Raw genomic sequence first — 22,029 nt, 5'->3', positions numbered from 1 at the left:
TTAGAAATGTCGCCCGCCTGAGCTCCCGCGCGGGGAGTTTGGGGGAAAAGTCGGTTTTTTCGACTTTTCGGTTTTTGTTCGATTTTAAAGGCCGACTACTTGTTTTTTGTCACGTGCTATATCGAAGGGAGAACCTTCTACGACTCTCTTTTTCTTAGGTCCATTAAAGTGGGAGGACTGAAAATTGCAGATTTTCATCCGAGGTTGCTTCTTTTGGCGGCGCGGTGCACGCCAATTTGGTTGATAAACAAATTTGCTGTTTTTAAAATAAGCAGCAAGATTGCAATCCTATCGGTTGGTTTTCTCTACGAAATCCGTCGTCAGGGTAAATAAATAACAAATTTTTAATTAACTTCGTGGGTATTGCACAAATTAAGGAATTTTGTTTTTGGGTGGGAGGAATTTTTTTCAGGGATTACGCGACGTCACAAAGTTACATATTAACACAAAGAAGTATTAAAAAAACAACCGCATTGCTGAAATATTTTTTAGTTTTATCTTAAATCTTGTGATAATATTTTTGAGATTTTGTTTTGAGTACCTCCGTTTAAACAGCATAGGCCAAAACTGGTAACAATAATCATGTCAAATCAGCAATAATTTTTTTGTGTAGGAGCTTTTTTTAAATCTGGTATTTTATTTTGGACATGTAATACGCACATTTCAACCAGTTTAAACTGTTTTTTTTCGGCTTTATTTTCGCTAAAACTTTAAATTGCTCGCAAAACAATGAACCAATGACGATAACAGCGGCCACAGCCGTGGGACGACCCGTCACGCATCGCTGCCCTCCTTCACGCTTGGCTTCCCGACGCGGTGATGTCATGCCGCGAAAAAATAAAAATAAAACTCGTACCTGACAGGAATGCGTCTGCTGCCGCCGCTGTCATCGGCCATTATTATTAGCGCAGGCGGTCGGTAGGAATGAGTCGGTTGTCACCAGGTTGAAGTTTGTTGTTGTCTTGTGAGCCTTTTTAGCTGTATGTACGTGTTGTTGTGGTTAAGTCTGTGTTGTTAGAGTCTTTAAGACTGATTTTAAAATCCTTCAATGCTGGGTTCTGAGGGGTCTAAACAGCTACCTTGAACCATTTCAAAAGCCCCCTTAAAAGTTTGTTTGTATACTTACCTACAGCAGAAATTTAGCGTATAATATGCCGAGATTTGTTTTTTGAAGGACCGAAACTGTCTTCAAAACTTTTCCAATAGCCTCTGAACTTCAGTATTTCAACAACAGAAAGTTAGCGTTCAAAAACCTAGAAAATTTTTGAACTGTATTTTTTCTTTAACTTTCCTAATACCCAAAAATCAGACTTTAAATTTTTAGTCAGTGACAGACTAAGTAGCTTTAGGTCTCTTAAAATTCCTTAGCGGTTGAGCCAAACCTAAACGAAAACCTGTTTTACTGTAAATTCAAGTTTTCGGAAGTGGCCACTAGCCGTAGTAGTGGATTTAAATTCCACACGGTGTGTTGATCTGAGCTGATAGGCATAAATCCCAGGCAGCGATTTCTAACAGTTTGACAGGGTTTCTATTGTGCATTTTCTTGCTGCATTTGCTCTCCACTTTCCAAAAGTAATTTGTTCTACTTTCTTTCGCCGTGACACTTATTAAGGGCATTTTGTTTAACGACAAAAAATAGGTGGTCACCTTAATTAATTTTTCGTACATTCGTGTTTTTTTTGCATGCGAGAAAAAAAATTACTATCGTCTCCTTTTTTTATAAAGAAAAATGCGGTTCGCTTTAAAAATGTCTCACCAGGATGCGAAACACGTGTCGTCCGGGCATCAAACCTAACCAACGAACGTCCCTCCCTTTATTCGCACATTTAACGACGAGACTTAAGTAAGTCGAATATCGCTTCCTCTCCGCTACCAAATCGCCCTTCAGTTGCCAAGAAAACCTGTCTGCGGAATGCGCCTTTCGCCTGCAAACGTCGGCCTGTTAAAAATACTCGCGGTTTTTCCATTGCGCTACCGATTAGCGGCGCGTTTAGTCTGGCTTTTGCGGCCAATCGCCGCGGTTAATCCGTAATTACATTTTCGCGTCTGAGCCGTCGCGGCCGCCGTCGCAATTCGTTTTCTTTTTCTGTCGCGACGCCGAAAATCAAAAAAGAAAACCCGACGGCGAAAAAGCCGAGCGGCCAGCCGACATAAAAACAGTGCCGGCATTTTTGCGGTTTTAGCGCGGCTAATCAGCCCACGCTGGGGCCTGAATAGACTGTCGCGATTGTTTTAGGTCCAGGCCCGGGTTTATGAGTCAAAGGGAGCGATCGCCGATGACACGAACACGTGATGTATGACGGGCGAGGTTTTTTCTGCTCGAAAAAAGGGTTTAAGCGACGGTTTGTGTCTTGTGTCGGTCAGAATGCGGCGTGGTTCGTTGGCAGACTTTGATGATTTGTTTCTTACAAATGCTAAACGTTTTGTTAAGAGCTTGTTTGTTTCGGAACAGTTTTAGTTAGACGAAGACGCAGTGCAGACGTGGTTTACGATTAGAAAACGCAGTTTTTCACTTATATATTTGTGTTGTTAAATTTTAAAACAATGTAGGCTATTTCTATGTGAGCTTTAAAATTTCTTCAACAATTTAAAAAAAAACTATTTTTTTGCGCAGTAAGGTAGAAATGAAGCAGTGGATAACTTTGTATTTTGAATAATGATAATTTTTTTCCACGAATGCCGGTTTTCTGTGTTTAGAAAAAAAACATTGACCATGGACTTTTTAACGAGTTTCTAATCCAAAAAATATTAACTCGTCTACAAAAAATATAACCAAACAAAGAAAACCAGTAGAAGGGCCTCTACGTACACCTAGACCTCTCAACTTATAAAAAGCACAAGAGTTTTATGGGAGCGGTTCCTTCCAACTTTTTTTCACACTTTTCTCCCGCATTCTATAAAAAGAAGCGCACAAAACCCAAGCAAATCTGTGCCAGCAGCAGCAGTACAGCCACCTCTAGTTTTACAGTTGGACAGAGGCCGCAAGCACAGGGCTACAGCACCCCAATAGCAGCGGCTCCGGCAACGGTAACGCGTATTGGGTTCTCAAAATTTCCCGTGCGTCATCGCAACCCGAAAAGTTCTTGTGCTAGCTCGCGACCGCCTAGTCGTCCTTGTCGGGAGAATTTCGCCCCCGGAATGTAGCGTTGCGACCCACTTTTCGGGTCCCCATGGCCCCAGCCTGTCGCCCGCCTTTGTTTTTCCGACTCTGTAGACTTCTCATGCGCAAGTGGAAAGTCTGTATGCAACTCTGTACGAACTTTCACGCTTTGCCTAGGATCCTAGATTGTAGGACTTTGTCCAATTTTTGCGCTTGTACATCATTTTTGCTGTTTTTACCCAGTCTTGCCGATGTTTTTAGTTCAAATTTCGCTTTTTTGCTCAAAGTTTTCCAGTTTGTCTTAAATTTTGCGCCTTTCGCAAGCGCCAGGTAAACGAGTGACAAAACCCTTGCAACGTGTTTAATATTATTTCAAGACACATTTTCAGAAGAAAACCGTAATAGAAAAGTACTTTTTATGTTTTTGACATATCAGTAAAATATACTCTAAAATTCCTACGCGGGCAGCTAAGCCTAAACTTCGATAAAAAAACTTGATTCCGTCAAAAAGCGTGATCCCTGAATCGTCTTCAGAGCGCCACGGAAAATATTTCCAGGAAGCATCGGTAGAACACGCGGGCTGCTTCACGCCAGCAAGCCCAAACCAAGCCAAGCTTAAACCGCTTTGGCGGGCGCGAGAAAGCAAAGAAGGTGGCGTAGTTTTAGGTCGCTGCTTCCTGATTGCACGCGACGAACGGGATACGCCGACGCCTGGGGGTGTTCGTATAATTTTTTTTCCTCTGCGCCGTGAAGTAACCTCGCAGTCTGGCAAGGTGAGACGGGCAGTCTGTACACGGAGCAAGCAGTAAGCAGTCAGGCAGAGTTGAAAACAAGCAGTTGTTGTACTAGCGCTGTTTTCTTGACGTTTGCGGTCAGAAGTGAGGCGCTAGGATCGGAGGTATTAGGACGTTAAGCGTTCGACGATCGGTTTCGGGTTTTGGCGAGAGACCCTCTCCGAGCGCGGCGCATTTATTTGAACGATCGTATAGTTTTTATTGCTTACCTTACGCAGTAAAATAGCTTTGCGCTGGAGGAAAATGTCCTGGAAAGTAGCTGACAGCGTCTTTTTAAAATTACAAAAGTGGTGTTTTGAGATTTTGAAGTTCGCAATGTGAGTTTGGGTATTCATACTTTATTTTATAAAGTATTGTTTTGATTTCATACTAAAGAGCAATAATCTGTGTTAACTACGGTTGCAATCGCAACGCGTCAAAATACCGGATAAACTTTTTTAAACATTCAAAGTCTTTGAATCCATGAAATTTATACTACTTCGTTTTTGAATTATACTAAAATAAAACGTCGAGCGGTTGAAATTTAGGTGTTAAAAAAACTACTAATTAACTTTAAAAAGTCTTTGAATGTCTGATGTTTATAAACATAACCTTGTGTGTGACAGTGGCAACCCTAAATATATCGCGGCACACTTACGATTGGCACACAGTCGCATTCACGGAACCTTATTTTCGAAAAGCAGCGAGCAAAAGTATAATAACCCGCCAGTCTCCGAGTCTACAAGACGGCCTTGGAGACAGTCAGTCAGCCAGCAATTTAACGGCGCTGGGCGTCAACAACAGCTTGGGTCTAGCCGCGATCTACTTAATTGGGCACGGATTCGCAATCTTCCCAGGTGGTTAGTATAAGCGCCGACCGCGTTCGCGACGTGCCGTACAAGCGCCCGGCAGCTCTTTTGGTTTTGGCCCGTGGACGGTAAAGCGGCCGTTTTTGTGGGCCACTTCTATTTTGGCCTCTTTGAAATGCGACATGCTCTGTTTGGTGGTTTTTTCGTTTTTTGTCTTGGTTTTGGCAGAAAGAGAGCCGTTCTGGTTTCAACTGATTTTGTAGATCGTGACACCGATAGCATATCAGCGCTACTGAATTATCCGTTTTCACAAGGACAAGAAGGCTTTAAACGCTCCAAGGTAACTGATCAGTATGCTAAAGTATGCTAAAATATGCTGTGAATTTGGGCGGCGCCTTCTAAAGCAGCCGTTTATGGCGTCAGAAAGGATTTTTCGTTCATTAAAATATTAAAATCACCAATTTTGCCATGCAATCCCTTTTATAAAAGAACGGCGTCATTTTTTGCCACCTCCGATCTTAAAGATCACAAACCAGAAAGAAAAGTTCTTCAGGACAACGCTTACTATTTTTTACAACCCAACCTTTTAACCCGGCAAACATCCACGGGCGATAAACCACCCCCAAAAAGGTCTTAAAACCGCCAGCCAGCGACTTAGAAAGTCTGGCCCAGCTGAAGAGGCACTCGACTCTCGTGGCGACATCCGTTGCCCGGAGCGCGGTAATTGCTCGGCGTCGGCAGGAACAGCAGCACACTTCGTGTTCCCGACTCGCGCCACAAGTGCCCTATTAAAGCGTCTGATTCGCGGCCTAATTGAACGGCGCCCCCTCGCCACGGCCTCGTCGCTGGCCCATGTTTTTTCGGCTCGCTTTGTTGTCCAACTGCTGGCCGGTGGCTGTGAGTGGCGAGTGATTTCGGCTTGAAATTGCGTGGATGTGGTCTGTATTTGGTGGGTTGGCGTGGAGTGGAGTTTTACCGGGTAATTGTGACCGCGACTTTGAACCTTACGCGCGCCTGTGTTGTTACATGCTACAGTAAAATAAGAGAGAGGATATTTGTATTTTAACCCACTAAATAGCTGCCAAGTGCCAGCGCTTTCTGGTTTCAAAAAACTACTCGCCTAATTGAAGTTTTACCCTTTTATGGAGCAGTATTTTGCCTTAGTAAAAACTCCCAACACCCTCCAAAAATAACTACTTAATATGCGATGAAGTTTAACCCAATGTAGTGCAGTGTTTGAGTTAATCTTCTAAATATTACTGAGTATTGATAAGATATCATCTCTTACTGTTACGGGGTTGATTTTATGGCTTTCGAAAACATTAGTGTCTGAATGATCTTATTCCAATCAAATAAAATCTGAATGATCGTTGGTCTGCCGGAGTGGTCTTTTGAGACAATAATCACCGCCGCCGGAATCTGTCGCGACATATACGCGCGACATCTGCTCTCGCTTTATTCTCTCGTGACGTATCCTATTTGCGTGGAATTCTGCTTGACCGACTGGTCAGTCAGAATTCGGCCGCTCGCCGTCCGTTTGACCGAAAAGCGTATTTTATCCGCAGCGGAATCGAATTAAGTTTTGAAGAAAACAATTGTTTGGATAGGACGAGATTGTTGAGGCTTGTGAAAAAGAGGCAGGAGGTTTGAAACCTGATCGTAGGTTTGTAAATGAGCGATGTTTTGAAATGCTTTACTTTCTTTAGTTTAATGAACGCTTTTCCCTTATGGTGCTTCAGTACAAATAACACTTTATTTAAAACCTTCATTCGTAACTATAAATGAAAAAATATTCGAAAATCGGCTGAGAGTAAATTGCCTTTAGCTTACCAGTTGAAATAGTTGTTAAAAAGTTAAGCCAACTGTAGCGCACGTAAGGCGGCCATTCTCACAAAGCAGTATCGCATCGCCTGCAATTTTTTCCGAGTCGCACAATGTCCATCCTTAAAGGCTAACGGAGCAGCATTGGCAGCATAATCGCCCAGTCGTCACCCTAATGCCTTGGCGGCGAAATATAGCCTCGGAATTAATTATTTATCCTTCAGCGCGCCTAGCGTCTCGCCAACAGGCGGCTCGCCTTTCCCCTGGCGCTTGTCGCTATTACTATTGTTGTTGTATATGTCGCGAATAAAATCTGCAAGGCGAGTACGATATGAGGCTGACTGACTCGCGCAGATGTCCCTGTACGCGTCCGTCTGACATGCCGCTCTTTGATAAATACGAGGTATTTTTGTTGTTGTCCTTGCGGCGATTAAACGTCGCCCGTTGTTGGATAATAATGTGTCATCTGCCGTATTGTCGCGCTGTTTCATTTTGGAACTATCGCTTTTAATTTAAGTCGATCGTTAGAATTGGCAATAGGCATGGGAAGAACTGCAGCGTTTTCTAATCTTTAAATTAAATGATCTAAAAAGCGTAAAACGTTCAATTTTACATTTTGAGAACAAAGTTAGTATTGTATTATTTTTTCTAGCCCAAATTTTAGAAAAAGTATTTTTTACCATGTTAAAATCCATTTTTTCATTATTATAAACGCAAAGATTTTGGACCGTTCTTATTTCACCTGTTAAAAGAAATTATTATTTTCTGAAAGCTGTTTAAGTTTCAAAGTGCTTTCCTAAATTAAAAAAAAAATGGTTATTTTCCCACATTTAAAGCAAAGTTTTTTTCATTAACCCTCATTCAGTTACGAAAGCTTCGGTCATGTTTCGGCTTCATAATCAACAAAACGTCCATCGCCGCCGACTAGTGGAAATGAATGCTTTGGCGCTCTTAACCTTTCTTTATCTCGTCCAACTGGAATTCTTTCTCGGCAGCGCTGTCACCGCTACAGACGTGCCAGGGGAAGATCTAGGGTCGGGCCATTGTAACAGTTAAGGCATTGTTTCCTGCAAGCTCAGATCTTATCGCGCGTCGCTGCCGCGTCCTTATATGATGAGCGCAGCCAAGGCCAAGGGCAAATTTAAGAAGGATTCCGATAGCAGGAACATCAGAGGCAGCCCACAGTAGTTGCGAGCAGTGTGTGTAGCATTTCGACCTGACTATGCGGTCAGTATGTGTGGTCAATTTTCACAGCACCAACCCTGTAGCTCTTTCACGTATTTTTTATGAAGTGTAGATACATTTTAGAAATTAAATTTGCTGACCGTTGTGGTACTTTTACCAGGCAGTTTTTTTTTTGAATATTTGCTACGTATTTTTTATGGTTGTTGTAGATTTTATTTAAAGTGACCATTAGATTAGATGACTTGAGGGACATCTTGTTCCGAAAGTGGTTGTTATTCGTTGTCTTTGGTAAAGTTCTCGATAAGGTCGCCGGCGGTTGTCGGCAATTTCTCGAAAGGGTAAGCGGCGCCTTCGGATCGCACTTCGTTTCCTGTGCTCTCGCTGCAAACCTAGAGGGCCCTGGCGCCAAGACAGCCAGGCTCGCGGCCCCTGGCTCCTAATTACTGCTGCGACTGTCTCGCTAAAACCGATTAGGAACGCACGTTGGCAAAGGGCGACCCGCGCCACCAGCCAACCTGTTACTTCCACCGCGCGCCGACCTGCCTAGACGGCAGTCACTCTCGTCTTGTCGCAAATGTCGCGTGTTTTAAGCAGGCTTTGTTTTGTTTTTTGAAGATAATAATTAAACTTTGGAAATAAATTGCACCCAGCTCCATGGTTGTCTGCCGTGCGTGATTAACAATAATAATCCTTTCGCGTTTTAATGTATTAAAATATTACCGTCATATGCGTTGTTTTTTTAGCACAATGGTAAAATTTCAACGACCCTTGCCTAAAAATCGAGCAAGAATTCTGTTTTTTTTAGTGGGGCACCGTTGCTTAACCTGCCATTTTATTTTATTTTGCTGCTACATTTCAACAAATAGGTTCACGTAATAGGTATTTCTATTTTGCAGGACAGTATCCTTGCGAGTTTTCTTCTCTGTCTGTAATTTTGATTTAATGCGTAAAATGTCCGCATGAAAGTAATCACGTGCCTGGTTTGGCAAACGTACAAATAAACAAGCCTTCATCGCTTTCTTGATTTTGCAGGATCGGTCGTCGCGTAGGATACATATTTTTACGTAACCATGAACCATTTGTGACCAAACGCTGTCGATAAACGCAGTGTGGGCTTAAAGCTAGACCGAGTTAGTTTCGATTTTATCCGACCAACAAGCCTTCTTCCGCCTGGCCATGGGAGTCAATATGTTCAAGGTGAAGAAGCTTCGCGTCACTGGTAAGTTGTCATCCTAACCTTTAACCTACTGCTGTGGACGACTTCCAAGTGTATAAGTCACAGCAAAGTAATCCAGATGTCTGTGGAAAAGGCTAATTGTATTCTCTCCTAACCTTTCACCCTGTTTTGCGGTGATCCGACTCTAAGAAAGGCTGGATCGATTGGTCATACCACCGTGACTTTCATTGCCAGTAGGAAATTGCTGCCAACATTTCAAGGAATTGATGTAGTTTATTTCGTGCTTTTGTGGGCAGAGGCTTTCAAATCAAATAGCCTTTAATCACCTTTAGTCTAAAATACATTTTACCAATATTATCGCCGTATGTGCATTTTGTACTAGCCGTACAACTTTACTGGTATGTATAAGTCGGTTTCATAGCAACTTAAAAAATACGGCGTGTAACAAGCAGTAATGAACCTTTATCTACTTGTTTCAATTAGCATATATAGCAGTGGTTTGTTAACGCGACCCTTTGTTAACGCGTAAGTTGTTTTTTGTATAATCTAAATAAACCAGGGGATTTCGGTCCAACGAATTTAAAACTGTAATGAAGTGTTAATACATTTATAAGAAGAAAACTTTTCTTTAACAAATTTCGTCCTAACAGTACAACCCAACCAACCAGAAACAGTACAACCCAACCAACCAACGACCCACTAACAATTCGTAAAGAAATCACAATGCACAGAAAATGTCCTTTTTTGAGTTTACGACCAGTAGCAAAAGCAAAAGCCAATACAACCTGGCAGCGACAAAATTTAAATGACCAGTAAGCTTCAGCTTAAAATCACGGATTTGACTGAAGAAATAGGAATAAAAAGGGACATACTATGGCGCACTGAGACAAAAAGCGTCAACATTACCGCAGCGACAAAAAACTCGTACCGTTCTTTTGAAAGTTGATGCATACCGAAAAGACACGTTGCCGGAACCGAGACTCGAGAACGGGTCGTTTCAAAGCGTCGCGGCCCGCAATTACGCCCAGCGCTGGTCGTTGAATTTCGAGCTGCGCACGGAGATCTGTAGCCTCGGGCCAGAATCGAAAAAATGTCGCTTCCTGCGAGAGATCGGTATCTCTGCTGCATTAAAAGATGCCGGCGCGAAAATCGCTCGAGATAAGGCGGCGGTGGCGCTAAACCGGTCTGCTGGACTGAGAGATCGGCGATGCTCATTTTTGATCCGTTATTTGCGCCTGTGAAAAATATGGTCAACTTGGACAATCGTGTCTGCGGATTTTTTTGGCGAGCGCTGGCCATTTGGGCGAAATTGGACTCTTCCCTACATAAGTGCTTTTTCATTTCTCGAATTTTTTACAAAAACAAACTTTCAAGTTTCACCGAAACAGCTTTCCGGGCTGTTTTTTTACTTCACCAAAATTTAAACCGTTGAGATCCACACATTTGCTAGAGACACGCCTAACTCGCAGGCTAGTGCCAATATAGTTACCGGCATCGACCTGTATAATAGCGTTATACATGCAATCCGAAAGATGAAATTCGGGGGGACTGTTGAAAAGTTTCACTATAATTTACGCAAGTCTTTGCACCACTGTGCTTCATCACATCTAAAGTTAGTTAAGTTATTTTTGGTTTTGGGTCGAAAATAGTCTATAAGTACGTTGCACTCTAATTCAACGCGCAAAAAACATTACGTTTCGCAAAACAAATGCTAAACAGTAAATACAATGGACTCTTACACTGCGTGCAAAAAATGTTTTTATAATTGCAATTCTACGACTAAATTGAGCCTCGAGAGAGTTCAGGTGTTCCGCCGCAAATCGAATCAGGGCAAAAACCGAATCGCCATTTTCGAGTGCGGGCTGAAATTTCACACGAGAACGATCTCCGTTGAAACTCTTGATCTCAAATGCACAGGTACTAACCAGAGGGGACACTTTAACGCGATACGCGACGCAGAGTATAATTAAGTCCACGGCCCTAAAGAGCACTTCACTTTGTTGCGACCGAGTCCGTTGCTACTTAGTTGATCCACGTCAGGGATGTCCGATAGTATCGGATCGGAACCGATACCCGAAGCCAGGGATGTGGTATCAGGACTCGTCCGATATTAAGCGGGTATCGGTGCTGATCCGACCAAGTCAGTTTCGGAACGCAACGTTTTTTTAGGTATATTTTTAAGAAAGTGTAGTACGAATGAAAGGTAACCACGTATTCATGTTTTGGGTTGAACAACCTAAAAATAGACGTTTGTACGTTTTAATTTTACCTTTATTGGATGTTTGACCATACGATCGGACAACCTATAAACGCCCTATGAAAGGATGTGTGCCGTTATCGTTGTCCAGTACGCCCACCATAAGAGCTTAATTACAGAATAGACATTGTGTATATGTGCGTTTCAAAAGCACATGTAGAACCGAAATACAAAAAGTTTGCGGAACGCCAAACACTTTAAGCCTTGCGATCCGGTAATGCGATAAAATACATTAATAAAGTGAAAAAATGTTAATTTTAGGCTGAATGCTGTACCGAATAACCCCGCGGTCCCGAGCCCCGACATTACTAGTGAACTTTGCCCCGACTGAAAAGCGCACAGGAAAAACAGACTCGAAAATGGAGCGGTGCAATTTACGCAGCCTGCACTTATATTCGGAGAAGGAAATAGCTGACGAAATCGCGTAAGGAACGAACGAGCGAAACGCCGCTGCTGCTGGGGTTACGCAGGGAATAAGTGTCGGGTGTGCTTGCGAGCAGCTGTAGGCCAGTTATCCTTTGCCGGCTTACAAGTGACGCCCAAGGAAACCAACCGACTGGCGTGCCGATGTTGTTGTCGTCTTAGCATCAGGCGTTAGGATAAGGTCCGACCGCTGTTGGTGCCTTGCTACCCGCAGGTGCTGTCAGATCGTGGAATGCAGCGCGATTTCCTTTGTCTCTAGCCAAGCCTGTTTCTTCACTACACACATGCACACACTCGGGACCGTTTATTGTGCGAGTTCGTGTGGTATTGGTACCGCCGGGTGGTTTTGGGGTGTTAAAAGTTAGATTCTTTGGGTAGCTCGAGACTTTTTTGAAGGAAAATTTTATAAAAGCGAGGATATAAAACGTTCGTAATTTTTACGTTATAGTAATGTTTTTTTTTGCTCTCGGATGATTTGGATCTGTGCCCGTACACCTTGTTTGTTTGCCACAAGCACAAAAGATGCGGAGCACTGTGTAAATGTTTTTTAAGCGATCGAAACAGCCAATAAAATTAGGGAATGTCTCAAAAAACACTTGTGCAATTGCAGCAGAAAGTTGTATTTGCCAACCTGATTCGTTTAATCTTTTGCGATGAAGCTGGATGTAACCTTTTAGAACTAGCTGTTACTCTTTTTATGATTTTTTTACACGTTCACATCAACTGGTTCCCAGAATGGTTTTCCCACCGCCTGCCATCCGCGTTGTTTTGACTTGGAAGCTGGTAGACGGTTTGTATGGGGAGAACGGGTGTACCGCGACAAGACAAATTGGCCAGGATTTCAAAACGCTCTCCCGCAATGGCAACAAAGCCGTAAAAAAATTAGACGGAATAATAAGTGAAATACCTCATAGCCTCAACAGTTGTATCGATTATTTAATTCCAGTTAACGAAAAAAGGAAATCGGCCAACGTTTGCTAGGCTACATCAATTTATTACCTCAACCCAGTCTAAAAAACACATTAACCAACTTCAGCTTTTTGCCGAAATCGTAGTCGCTTAACGAATCGAAACGGCGGTTGCAATACATTGTAGAACCTTTCATCGCCAAAATCTTGATGGATAAACTTCTCGATTTGCCCTCATTCAGGGTGTTGTGTGCGCTCATAGTTGACCCAGCAGCGGGGAGTTGTACCTATAGCACTATCAGTAGCTTAGTAAGGGTCGCAGCGAGTCAAATCAGCAGTAACAACTATGTATCAACAGCCTTAAAAAACAGATAGGCTCGTTTTTTGATGCGATTTGCGGATCGCGGGTGGTCTCCTTAACACACAGACCTCGGCATCGATCATTAAGCGTCGGTCGAGTTTGATAAATGCGCGGATTTTCTCGCTTTTTGTCGCTCCTTATAAGTCGAGCCGTTTTCTTTTCTGGCGTCGAAAATCGTGCCTGGATTTTACATGCCGCTAGAGATGTTTCCTTGTTGATGGGTTAAAGGTATTTTGGATCAACGCTTGTTGGATGGTGCTCAGCTCATAAGAACACAGCAGAGCATAGTCGACACTGCGTAAGCCGCGTTTTTAATCCGAAAATGTGGACATACTACTTTTTATTTATTTGAGAGATAAACTAGTTTTTTTACGTGGTTAACACTCCAAACATTTTTTACGGAAAGCTTCCGTTTTTATCCTTATGCACTGTTCCAAAAATACATTGGAATGTTCAGGAAAACAGTGTACCAAGCATAGGTATTAAAATATACAAGATATTCGTGTAACGAGGTATTGGAAATAGAGGGAGAGTAGTATTCACAACTAAGAAAGACTTGATTTAGGAAAGCGCTTTCCAGCAGCATTCTTGAAAGGACTGTTTTGGTTAAAATCGAAAGTTAACCGTAAATTAGCGCGATGACTCGGCATTATTGGGCGCGCATTCACCCAAACACGCCCAGCCTTGAGAATTGCCAGACGCTTAGTCACCACGTACAGGTTCCGACTTCCATGCGAACCTTCCCAGCTTTCATACCGCCAAAGCAAACTTAAACTTCCCGTCGCCCTCAAATCGCGCTTAAACCGCCCGTCGGTCAGTGGGCGGTCATTTAAACCGACTGGCCGGTGAAATCACCGCTCAGTGCTCAGCTAAAGGCGCCTCGATCTTGCAACTGAATACCCGCCGCTTTCGAAGCCGACCTCGCCGCGAGCTTTCGACGTGATTCACCGAATACTTTTAGCGCTTCGTGGCTCAAGCTTCGCTTAATGACGAAAGCTGCCCGGGCCCTTCTCGGAAAGCAAACATTTGCGACTGCACTTGGAGCAGATCAAACGGCGATTTCCTCGCTTTCTTAATGGTTAACGTTGGTGTGTTCGTCGACAATAACAACAGGTCGAATGGGGCACACGAGTTCATTACAGTAGCATTGCGACTTGGAGTAGTTTGTATTTGTCACTTTCTAAAACCCCATAATGCAGGGTTGAGCAATTATTTTTTGATAATTGTCGACATAAAAGACAAAAATGTCCAAATTTAAAATAAACAAATATTTAAAGTGTTATTTCTTTGTAAAGATAGAAATAAATGTTTTAGTTTGGCAAGCTGGTAAGAGTACAGGAATAAGTGAGGATGCCTTGCATGTGTAATTCGAATTTTACAAAATTACGACAAAAAACGTAAAGGCATTTCTATTAAAAAAAATTTTATAAGTAAGCCGCGGGCCGGATTAAATTGCTTCGCGAGCTGTGTTAATGTATATTTGCCGCTAACTTCCGTTTCACGTCACTTAAAAAAACAACAACAACAGGTTTAACAGGACACACGAGTATTTTACTCGCGTTAATTGTAGTTTTGGTCGTTAAATTATAATCATTTCCAAGGGTTTCGTTGTGACTCGTACGTGATACCTGGAAGTTAAAATTGCCACTTTTTAAATACGCCGAGTTCTTGCCACTTAACATACACCACGTTGAAGTGATTTTGTCTGAAATATCTGCAGCGTGTTGTCGGTCACCGAAAGAAGTTGTCACACAAATTCCTCCGGCCAATTGGGAAAAGGACACCAAGGACTCAAACGCACACACACACATACACACAAAAAATACACGCATGCTTGCAGGAACTAAACGACAATCTAGCATACTTTGCTTTGTGCCCAAACAACCGCCCGACGAAAGGAAACAGACACCAGATCTCAATTAGCCTGGAATGCTCTCAAAAATCACGGGCAATCTACAATTACGGGCTCAACGCTGCAAACCGCCACCCAGCGCGTTGTTGCCGTTGAATCGAAATTTCCAAGCTATTTCCAAGCTTGTCTGGCGACTGGTGACAAGAGATTGATGTTGCCAGGGCCAATTTGAGATCTCGTTGACAGTATGTAAGCGAGTGGGTAATGCAACCCCATTAGGCAAGGGCTTAGATCTTTTTTTCTCAAACTGTGTGCCTCGAGATATTGATGATCGTTCCGCGGAATTTTTCTTTTTTTTTGCAAAAAAAAACGATTTGTACTTTTAATAGGGATCTAACCCCTAAAACAATTTTGTATTTTACTTATTCGGGGCATTGTAAATATGGAGTTGTGCTTACTACGCTTATTGCTTTAAAATTTAACCTAAAAATGTTTTAAAGCATAAGTTTGTAGAAAGTGTGTGTTAAGGTAAAATAATTCAAGGATCACTGGCAATATTTTAGCGGTTCTCCGCTGTTTTGTCAAATGCGGGACAAATGCATTAGGCTTGCTTATCTCGGGATTGCCGAGGTTTTCGCGATCGCTTTCTCGTTTGCGGTGATCACGTTGCAGTAAGGAAAATCCGAAACCTCGCATTACCAAACCAGCGCTTGTGTCTTTCTTCGCTAACCCAAGAGCCTTTATCTGCATAGCTGTAAGCGACTGGGCCGTCTCATCTTGCGGCTTATGGCGTTTTAGTGGCGTCGCAATTATCCGGATCAAAAATTCCGCTTTGGCTCTTCTCAAAACAAGAACGTAAGTCTTCCAGTGTCCAATGTCGCTCAAGATGTGCACGGAATGTTGTTCGAAATATCCACGGCATGCAGCGGTCTAGTTCATGTAAACGCCTTTCAACGCGGTGGGGAATTATCTGGACGCGGTCTTTATTCGCTTGAGTTTCCACAAATACCTTGCCAGTTTTCAGCGCCCCCATAAATCCTACGTTTATAAAGCGGCGTTTAGTCTTCAGTCAATGCCTTGACGGAGATTGTGCGGGATTGATTACACTTGGCTCTTAATCCGGACCTGGCCAGTTTAAGTGTCTGGAGTAGACAAATATCGTCTCATTTTTTTATTGTTTTGTAGCTTAAGCTATAGGTTGAACAACGACTAGAAAACAGGATAAATCATTATAGCCATTGTTTTTCAAACAGTCATGTAAAAAATCTTATAGGGACTACGATATATTTAATTACCGCTCTAGATGACATGACGTGAAAATAAGCTAAAAAAATATGGCAGATTGATTTAAAAAATGTCCGCCTTTATTACCCCACCAAAGAAAAGAATAAAGCCCTTATGCAAATACATGTGGCACTAAAACACAAATCAATCTAAATTTCCGAATTAACAAAAAGGATAGGTTAAAATATTGCACAAAAACAGGCTGGAAATGAAAATTAGGACCCAACTTTATCAAACAGTCATGTAATCTAGCGCCAAGTGGCGTAAAGACGCCTCAACGGCTCGCCTGCAAAAGGTTGCATTCAAGGAGAGGCCTTGTAAGCGGCACTAAACACAACGTAAACAGCAAACACGCGAATTCGATCCTCCTTTGCCCTAATAATCGCCTGGCAAGTCCGTCGTCGGATCGCGCCCTACCGCAATCTTTCCGCTCACTGACTGATCGGAATTCGCCGCTGTTTACTTTTGCCGCTCGCGCCCTTGTGCCTTTTTGTTCGGCGTTTGTCTTTCGACCCCGGAATGCGTCGGACGCCTGTGAAGCTTTTTTGGCCGTTTTCAGTTTTCTTTTATTATTTTTTTTTCAGGAAATTGTGGCAAAGTTTGATGTCGAAACGTTAAGCCGTAGAAACGTCAATCGTCACCCTCTGCTCTATTTTGTTTTTTTTACAATCCCCCAAAAATTATAAAATTATACGATTCCGTCTTTTGGGTTTTATTTTGCTTTGCACTTGTGCGATTCCGCAATATTTGTCTTCAGGAGGCATTTTGTCGATTCAGATTTATAGTGCAATCAAGGCCAGGCTAGAAAACTAACTAGCTTTCTGTGATGTTCGAACTCACAACCACCGGTCATACCGGGAACGTCGCTCTACCAACTGAGCTACACAGGCTTAGAGGGAAGCACGTTGAGAAACAACCATATCACCCTTGCCTGCTGCATCCTTCTCGTACCTACAACCTCAATTGAAGGGGATCAAATTAACCTTGTTATAATTTTCATGTCCTGGACTATGACGGTTTAGTTTGATTGGCGCCACACCTTCAGTAAAACAGCGCCCGTGCCTTGTTAGACCGTCACTATTAGGTTGCCCCCTAAACTTAACCTCCTCTTCCTTTTGTACAGTTTTCTGCGCGAAGAACATCTGCAAGAGGGACTTCTTCCGTCTTCCGGACCCCTTCGCCAAGATCTTGGTTGAGGGATCGGGTCAGTGCCACGCCACCGGAACCTGCAAGGCCACCCTGGACCCCAAGTGGAACCAGTATTACGACCTGTAAGTTGCAATAGTGGCATACAGAAGTAAGCGTCGAAATGTGCTAAATGTTCGAATCAGTAGCATATAGTGATATGTATATAGTAATATGTCAGATAACCCAAGTGGAATGAATTAATACTACGTCCTGTAAGTTGCAGTAGTGGCATACAGCAAGACATGGGTCGAAATTTGCCGCCCATGATTGCAGTTCAGTATTGGGGTTTTCGTTTTCGACGAAATAATAGAATCGTCCTAAATTTATCAAGGCAAGAAAATCGTGCCAAACAACACCGAAACGTATTAGTTATACACTGCGTTTGTTTCATAATCTTCAGCCTGCTAGTTAGGAAGAAACCTAAATTTCGATCAAAGGACCTTAAAGCAAAAATCGCGCGACTTCAACGACGTCGTTTGTTTAACGTTGCGAACTGTGTAGTCCTCGCTACGGCGAATTCCATCGAAAAGTCACATACAAGAGTGACATATCTTCGACGAACTAGAACTTTGGCCCAACTCCAGAAACGCGCGCGTATTGCGATTGTTATGACGCGCTCTGTGTGTTGCCACCCCACCACAACCTCCCGCGTAGCCACGTCGTCACAACACCGCGGACCGCAGCCGCCTGTAACGCACCTATACGCTTTTATAAAAGTTGGACTCTTACTATACAGAGATCCTAAAGCCGGAAATTAAATCCAGCTGTAGAGTGTTAAAAAATAGTCTATTTCCCAAGTTATTTTACAATACCTTAAAATGATTTTAACACAAGACCTGTCAAATAGTTTCCTCCATGAATAATGATTAGATAAATAAGCAAAAAGCGAACTACTGCCAATTTATGTGCAGGTAGAAACATATTGTTGTATAAGCTTTTAAACCCCGTTTTTGGCCAGTTTTGCATTACTGCTGCAAAGGCCTGACAAAATTATACAAGTGACGTATACCGAGTAGTCCGCTGATTTGTAAGTTAGAAGTTCCGATGACATTGAGCGCAGGGATTTAAGTTGAAACCATAAAATCGTCGTTGTTGTGCTTTCTAACTGGATGTTATTGAGCTTGGCATATTCGAAGCTGGTGTTGTACCTTAAAAGCAATAGACTGTTTTAAAATACACAACACAACGAATATAACCGTTTTGCATTAAACCACAGCTAGTTCGCCAAGAGCTTTAAACGCTGACACGAAATCCACACCAGCAAACCGCGTTTTCGTCTCCAAGGCCCCCTTACCCACAAAACCTATAACCCACGATGCCTTTGTTTTACATTTCGCTGTGGCGCCATATGCGCGGTCGTGACGGCTTCCGCCAGTTTACAAGGCTTTAAAACCAGCGAACTCACCCGAAATCGCGCTAAAACCGTCAGACAAACCTAAAAAAACGAGAACGGCGCCGCAAAAACGCCGGCCTTGGCGTCTGAAATCCGCCGCAGCCCGCGAAAGGCCAACAAACAGCAGGATCCAGCACTTACAATCCCGCCCACCTATCACCTACAAGTGTGTAGAGAGCTGCTTGCTTGAAGCGTTCGTGTCCAAGGCACTCGGCTCTGTTTACGCGGCCAAGTCACGTCGGCGCCGCCTTCGCTTTATCTACTTCTTTTTTTCGACCGCCGTTTCTTGTCGCTCCACTGCTTTGTGCCCCGTTTCCTATGTTGTTGTGATTTGTCAGTGGCTACTGCGGCGGCCAAAGGAAAAGGCTCCGTCATGGCCGTGAAGCGCTTTTTCGGTTATCCGACGTGCTTTTACATGGCGGTAAAAAAATAAAAATGGGCCTTCTAGATACTTAAACTTTATATAGGGTTGGGCAGCACAGATAATGAGCTGTGTCGACCAGGACAAATTTGGTGACACGAAGCGTTTTAGGAAGTATTTGGAAGTCCACTTTAAGTGACTTTAGTCCATGTCAAGTCATTTTGTTTAGCAAACACCTAAAATTAAACCGTACAACATCTAACAAACTGCTATACTCGCAGAAATTGAGGTTAATTATCCAATATTACCAAACAAAAAAAAAACACACTGAAGTTAACGTCAAAACTACGACTTGCGTTCAAGTTCAGTATTTTTTCAAAAATAATTGAACTATTTTGCCAAAAATATGTAACAAAGTCTGTTTAACGAAAAAATATGACCTAAACACACATTGTTGTTTTCCAGGTATGTTGGCAAGTCGGACTGCATCACCATCTCGGTATGGAACAACCGCAAAGTACACAAGAAGAACGGCGCCGGCTTCCTAGGCTGCATCAAGATCATGTCGAACGCCATCAACCGACTAAAGGACACCGGCTATCAACGACTTGACCTGGTCAAGCAGGGGCAGAATGACCACGAGCCCGTCCGAGGTGACCATTACTGTTGTGTTGTTGTAGCATGTTGTCATCTTTTGAGGTTTATCTATCGCAGTTGGCAGTGTTTCTCAACCTAAGGGTTGCGACCCAAAATTAGGTTGCCAGTTGGTTTGTTTGGGTCGCCGATTGCATTAGTTGCTTGCGATTAATTTGAGGTTGGTTCTGGGCACTATTTGCCCCATATACTGGAGAAAATTCGAAAAGAGTCGTATTGCTTCATACTCGTTTTCGGAAGAGTTTACCTAAAATATATACAAATCGTAACCGTATATTAAACGAGTAATACTTGCTTGGAAGAATGGCATACGAGAAGTGTTTTAAAATCTATACAAGCAAAAGAGTCACATCTTCAATTATAATCTTCCCTCCAGGCCAGATCGTGGTGAGCATCGAGAGCCGTGACCTTGACGACCGAGTCCCCTCAAACCTGGTGATCGACTCCCGATCGATTCCTCCTCCCAACGAGAACGACCTCCCGGAAGGATGGGAGGCGCGAAGAGCAAACGGGAGGATTCAGTACGTCAATCATTACGCCAGGTCGGTGAAAAAGCTTTTTTCGTATCGACAGTGAATAAGTTTTTAGGTTATTTCATTTTTTTAAGGTTGAATTTCTACAAGTTGTATGGTTTGAATATGTTATTATTTTTGTAGTTTTTCTTCTAAGAGTGAGATGTGTCTTTTTTCAATTGTCAGGTCACAGTTCTTCAAACGAAAATCTTTCTATTTTTCTTGATGATATGTGAAATTAGATAATTTTTTTTTTAATAATATGGTTTGAGATTGTAGCTATATATGAAATATTTTATACAGACGCTAACTATTTATGAGTGTGAACGAAAACAACTGAAACCTGTTTAATTCTGCTTCAGTAGTACCCACACAAAAACGCGACACGATAAGCCGCCAAAACACTTCACAATAACAAAATCTCACCCAATTTCGCCAAAATCCATTAAAAACCTCTCTCCTTTCAGGACGACGCAATGGGAGCGACCCACCCAGCCAGTCCAGCGCCGCTCACGGCGACCCCTCAGTGCAATAGCCCCCTCCGAGTCCCACCAGGGGCGTAACCGGCCCGCCAGCACCAGCGTGGAGCCGCACACGCCCCCTACCCCGCCACCAACGTCGGCCCCTTCGCCCCCTAACCCCACCCGCCCCACCGGGGACGAGCCCCCTCGCTCGCGACGTCACAAACACTATATGACGCGAATCCAGCTGCACGGGACGCCCCTGCCAGAAGGGTACGAGCAGCGGACCACGCCCCACGGTCAGGTGTTTTTCCTGCACACCCAGACCGGGGTATCGTCCTGGCACGACCCCAGGGTACCCCGAAACCTCACACACATTAACCCTGAAGACCTGGGTCCGCTTCCTGATGGCTGGGAGTCTCGGTCGTCGGCCACCGGTCGCCTCTACTACATCGACCACTCGAGCCGCACCACCCAGTTCACCGACCCCAGGTTGGGGCGCTACATGGGTCGGCTGCAGGACAGGGGTGAAACCAACGGTAGGTATCCCCAAACTTAGAACTGTAGATTTTGCTTGCTGCTGTTACGTTTCTCGCTGTTGATTTCGTGTCTGTTGTTTTGTAGTATTTCGTTGGGTTAGAGTTAGACGCTCTGTAACAAATCTTGGTTTTATCTCACTTTATTTTTCATTATTGATAGTTCATTATATGACCTTGTTTAATCTGGTCACAGTTAAAATTTGTATTATAAAAATCATCGAACATTACCCCTAATACTTTGTTGTGGCAACAGAAGCTGCGTCAGAACCGGTCGAGGCCCCGCCCACCGCACACCTCCCTCGTCACAAGCGCGACCTCGTTCACAAGCTGAAGATCCTACGCAGCGAGATCCAGTCCCAGCAGCCTCAAACCGGTCACTGCCGGCTCGAGATCAGGCGATCAGAGGCCTTTGAGCAGTCCTACAGGTGAGAGGCTAAACAAATACTTTTTGGGGGGTCAACGTTATATAGTATCGAACATAATTGAGATCAAACTACTTCAGGCAGTCATCTTGTCTTGCTTACCTTAAAAACCTAGTCTATCACTTATACGTCTGCCAATATCTATATAGTGTACATGCCTATAACTTTTAAGATGCCTGGTTTTCGTTTAATAACGCTGTTTTTTTCTCTGTATTTGCAGCCTCGTAATGAAGATGAAACCAAAGGACCTAAAAAAGCGACTAATGGTGAAGTTTTCTGGCGAGGACGGACTCGACTATGGTGGTTTGGCACGAGAGTGGCTCTACATCTTGTCACACGAGATGTTCAACCCCTACTACGGACTCTTCCAGGTAAGCCAAGTTAATCGTTTACAGGCGATATGTTTTCATGTTGTCTTAGACCGAAGCTTATTTTTATTTACAAAAGTCAGTGTTTCGAGACTTGGAGTATGTGCTTAAAGAAAATGCTGTTAAGTGGAGATTTTTTTTCTTTAATATATATAAAAATCTATTAAAGTAGCGTGTTGCA

At 43.2% G+C, this 22,029-nt stretch overlaps 1 protein-coding gene across 3 annotated transcripts in view; it reads left to right on the top strand.

Moving 5' to 3' along the window:
- LOC146167073 (E3 ubiquitin-protein ligase SMURF2-like) overlaps positions 1-22,029 on the top strand; it is a 42,653-nt gene that overhangs the window by 14,919 nt on the left and 5,705 nt on the right. The window contains exons 1-7 of one of the 3 annotated variants that reach the window (XM_083390854.1): positions 8,718-8,907; positions 17,074-17,221; positions 19,358-19,545; positions 19,923-20,088; positions 20,526-21,058; positions 21,315-21,483; positions 21,701-21,851. In XM_083390854.1, the coding sequence (XP_083246980.1) occupies positions 8,865-8,907; positions 17,074-17,221; positions 19,358-19,545; positions 19,923-20,088; positions 20,526-21,058; positions 21,315-21,483; positions 21,701-21,851 (1,398 nt within the window). In that variant the 5' untranslated portion in view covers positions 8,718-8,864. Of the gene's footprint in view, positions 1-8,717; positions 8,908-17,073; positions 17,222-19,357; positions 19,546-19,922; positions 20,089-20,525; positions 21,059-21,311; positions 21,484-21,700; positions 21,852-22,029 lie in introns of those variants that run through there. The other 2 variants (XM_083390853.1, XM_083390852.1) reach the window with 2 other exon arrangements.

Source organism: Ascidiella aspersa, chromosome 1 (assembly GCF_963924565.1).
Source record: "Ascidiella aspersa chromosome 1, kaAscAspe10.2, whole genome shotgun sequence".
Classification (NCBI taxonomy): Eukaryota; Metazoa; Chordata; class Ascidiacea; order Phlebobranchia; family Ascidiidae; genus Ascidiella; species Ascidiella aspersa.
The sequence above is the reverse complement of the archived record's forward strand: the minus strand, read 5'-3'. Positions and strand labels throughout refer to the sequence as shown.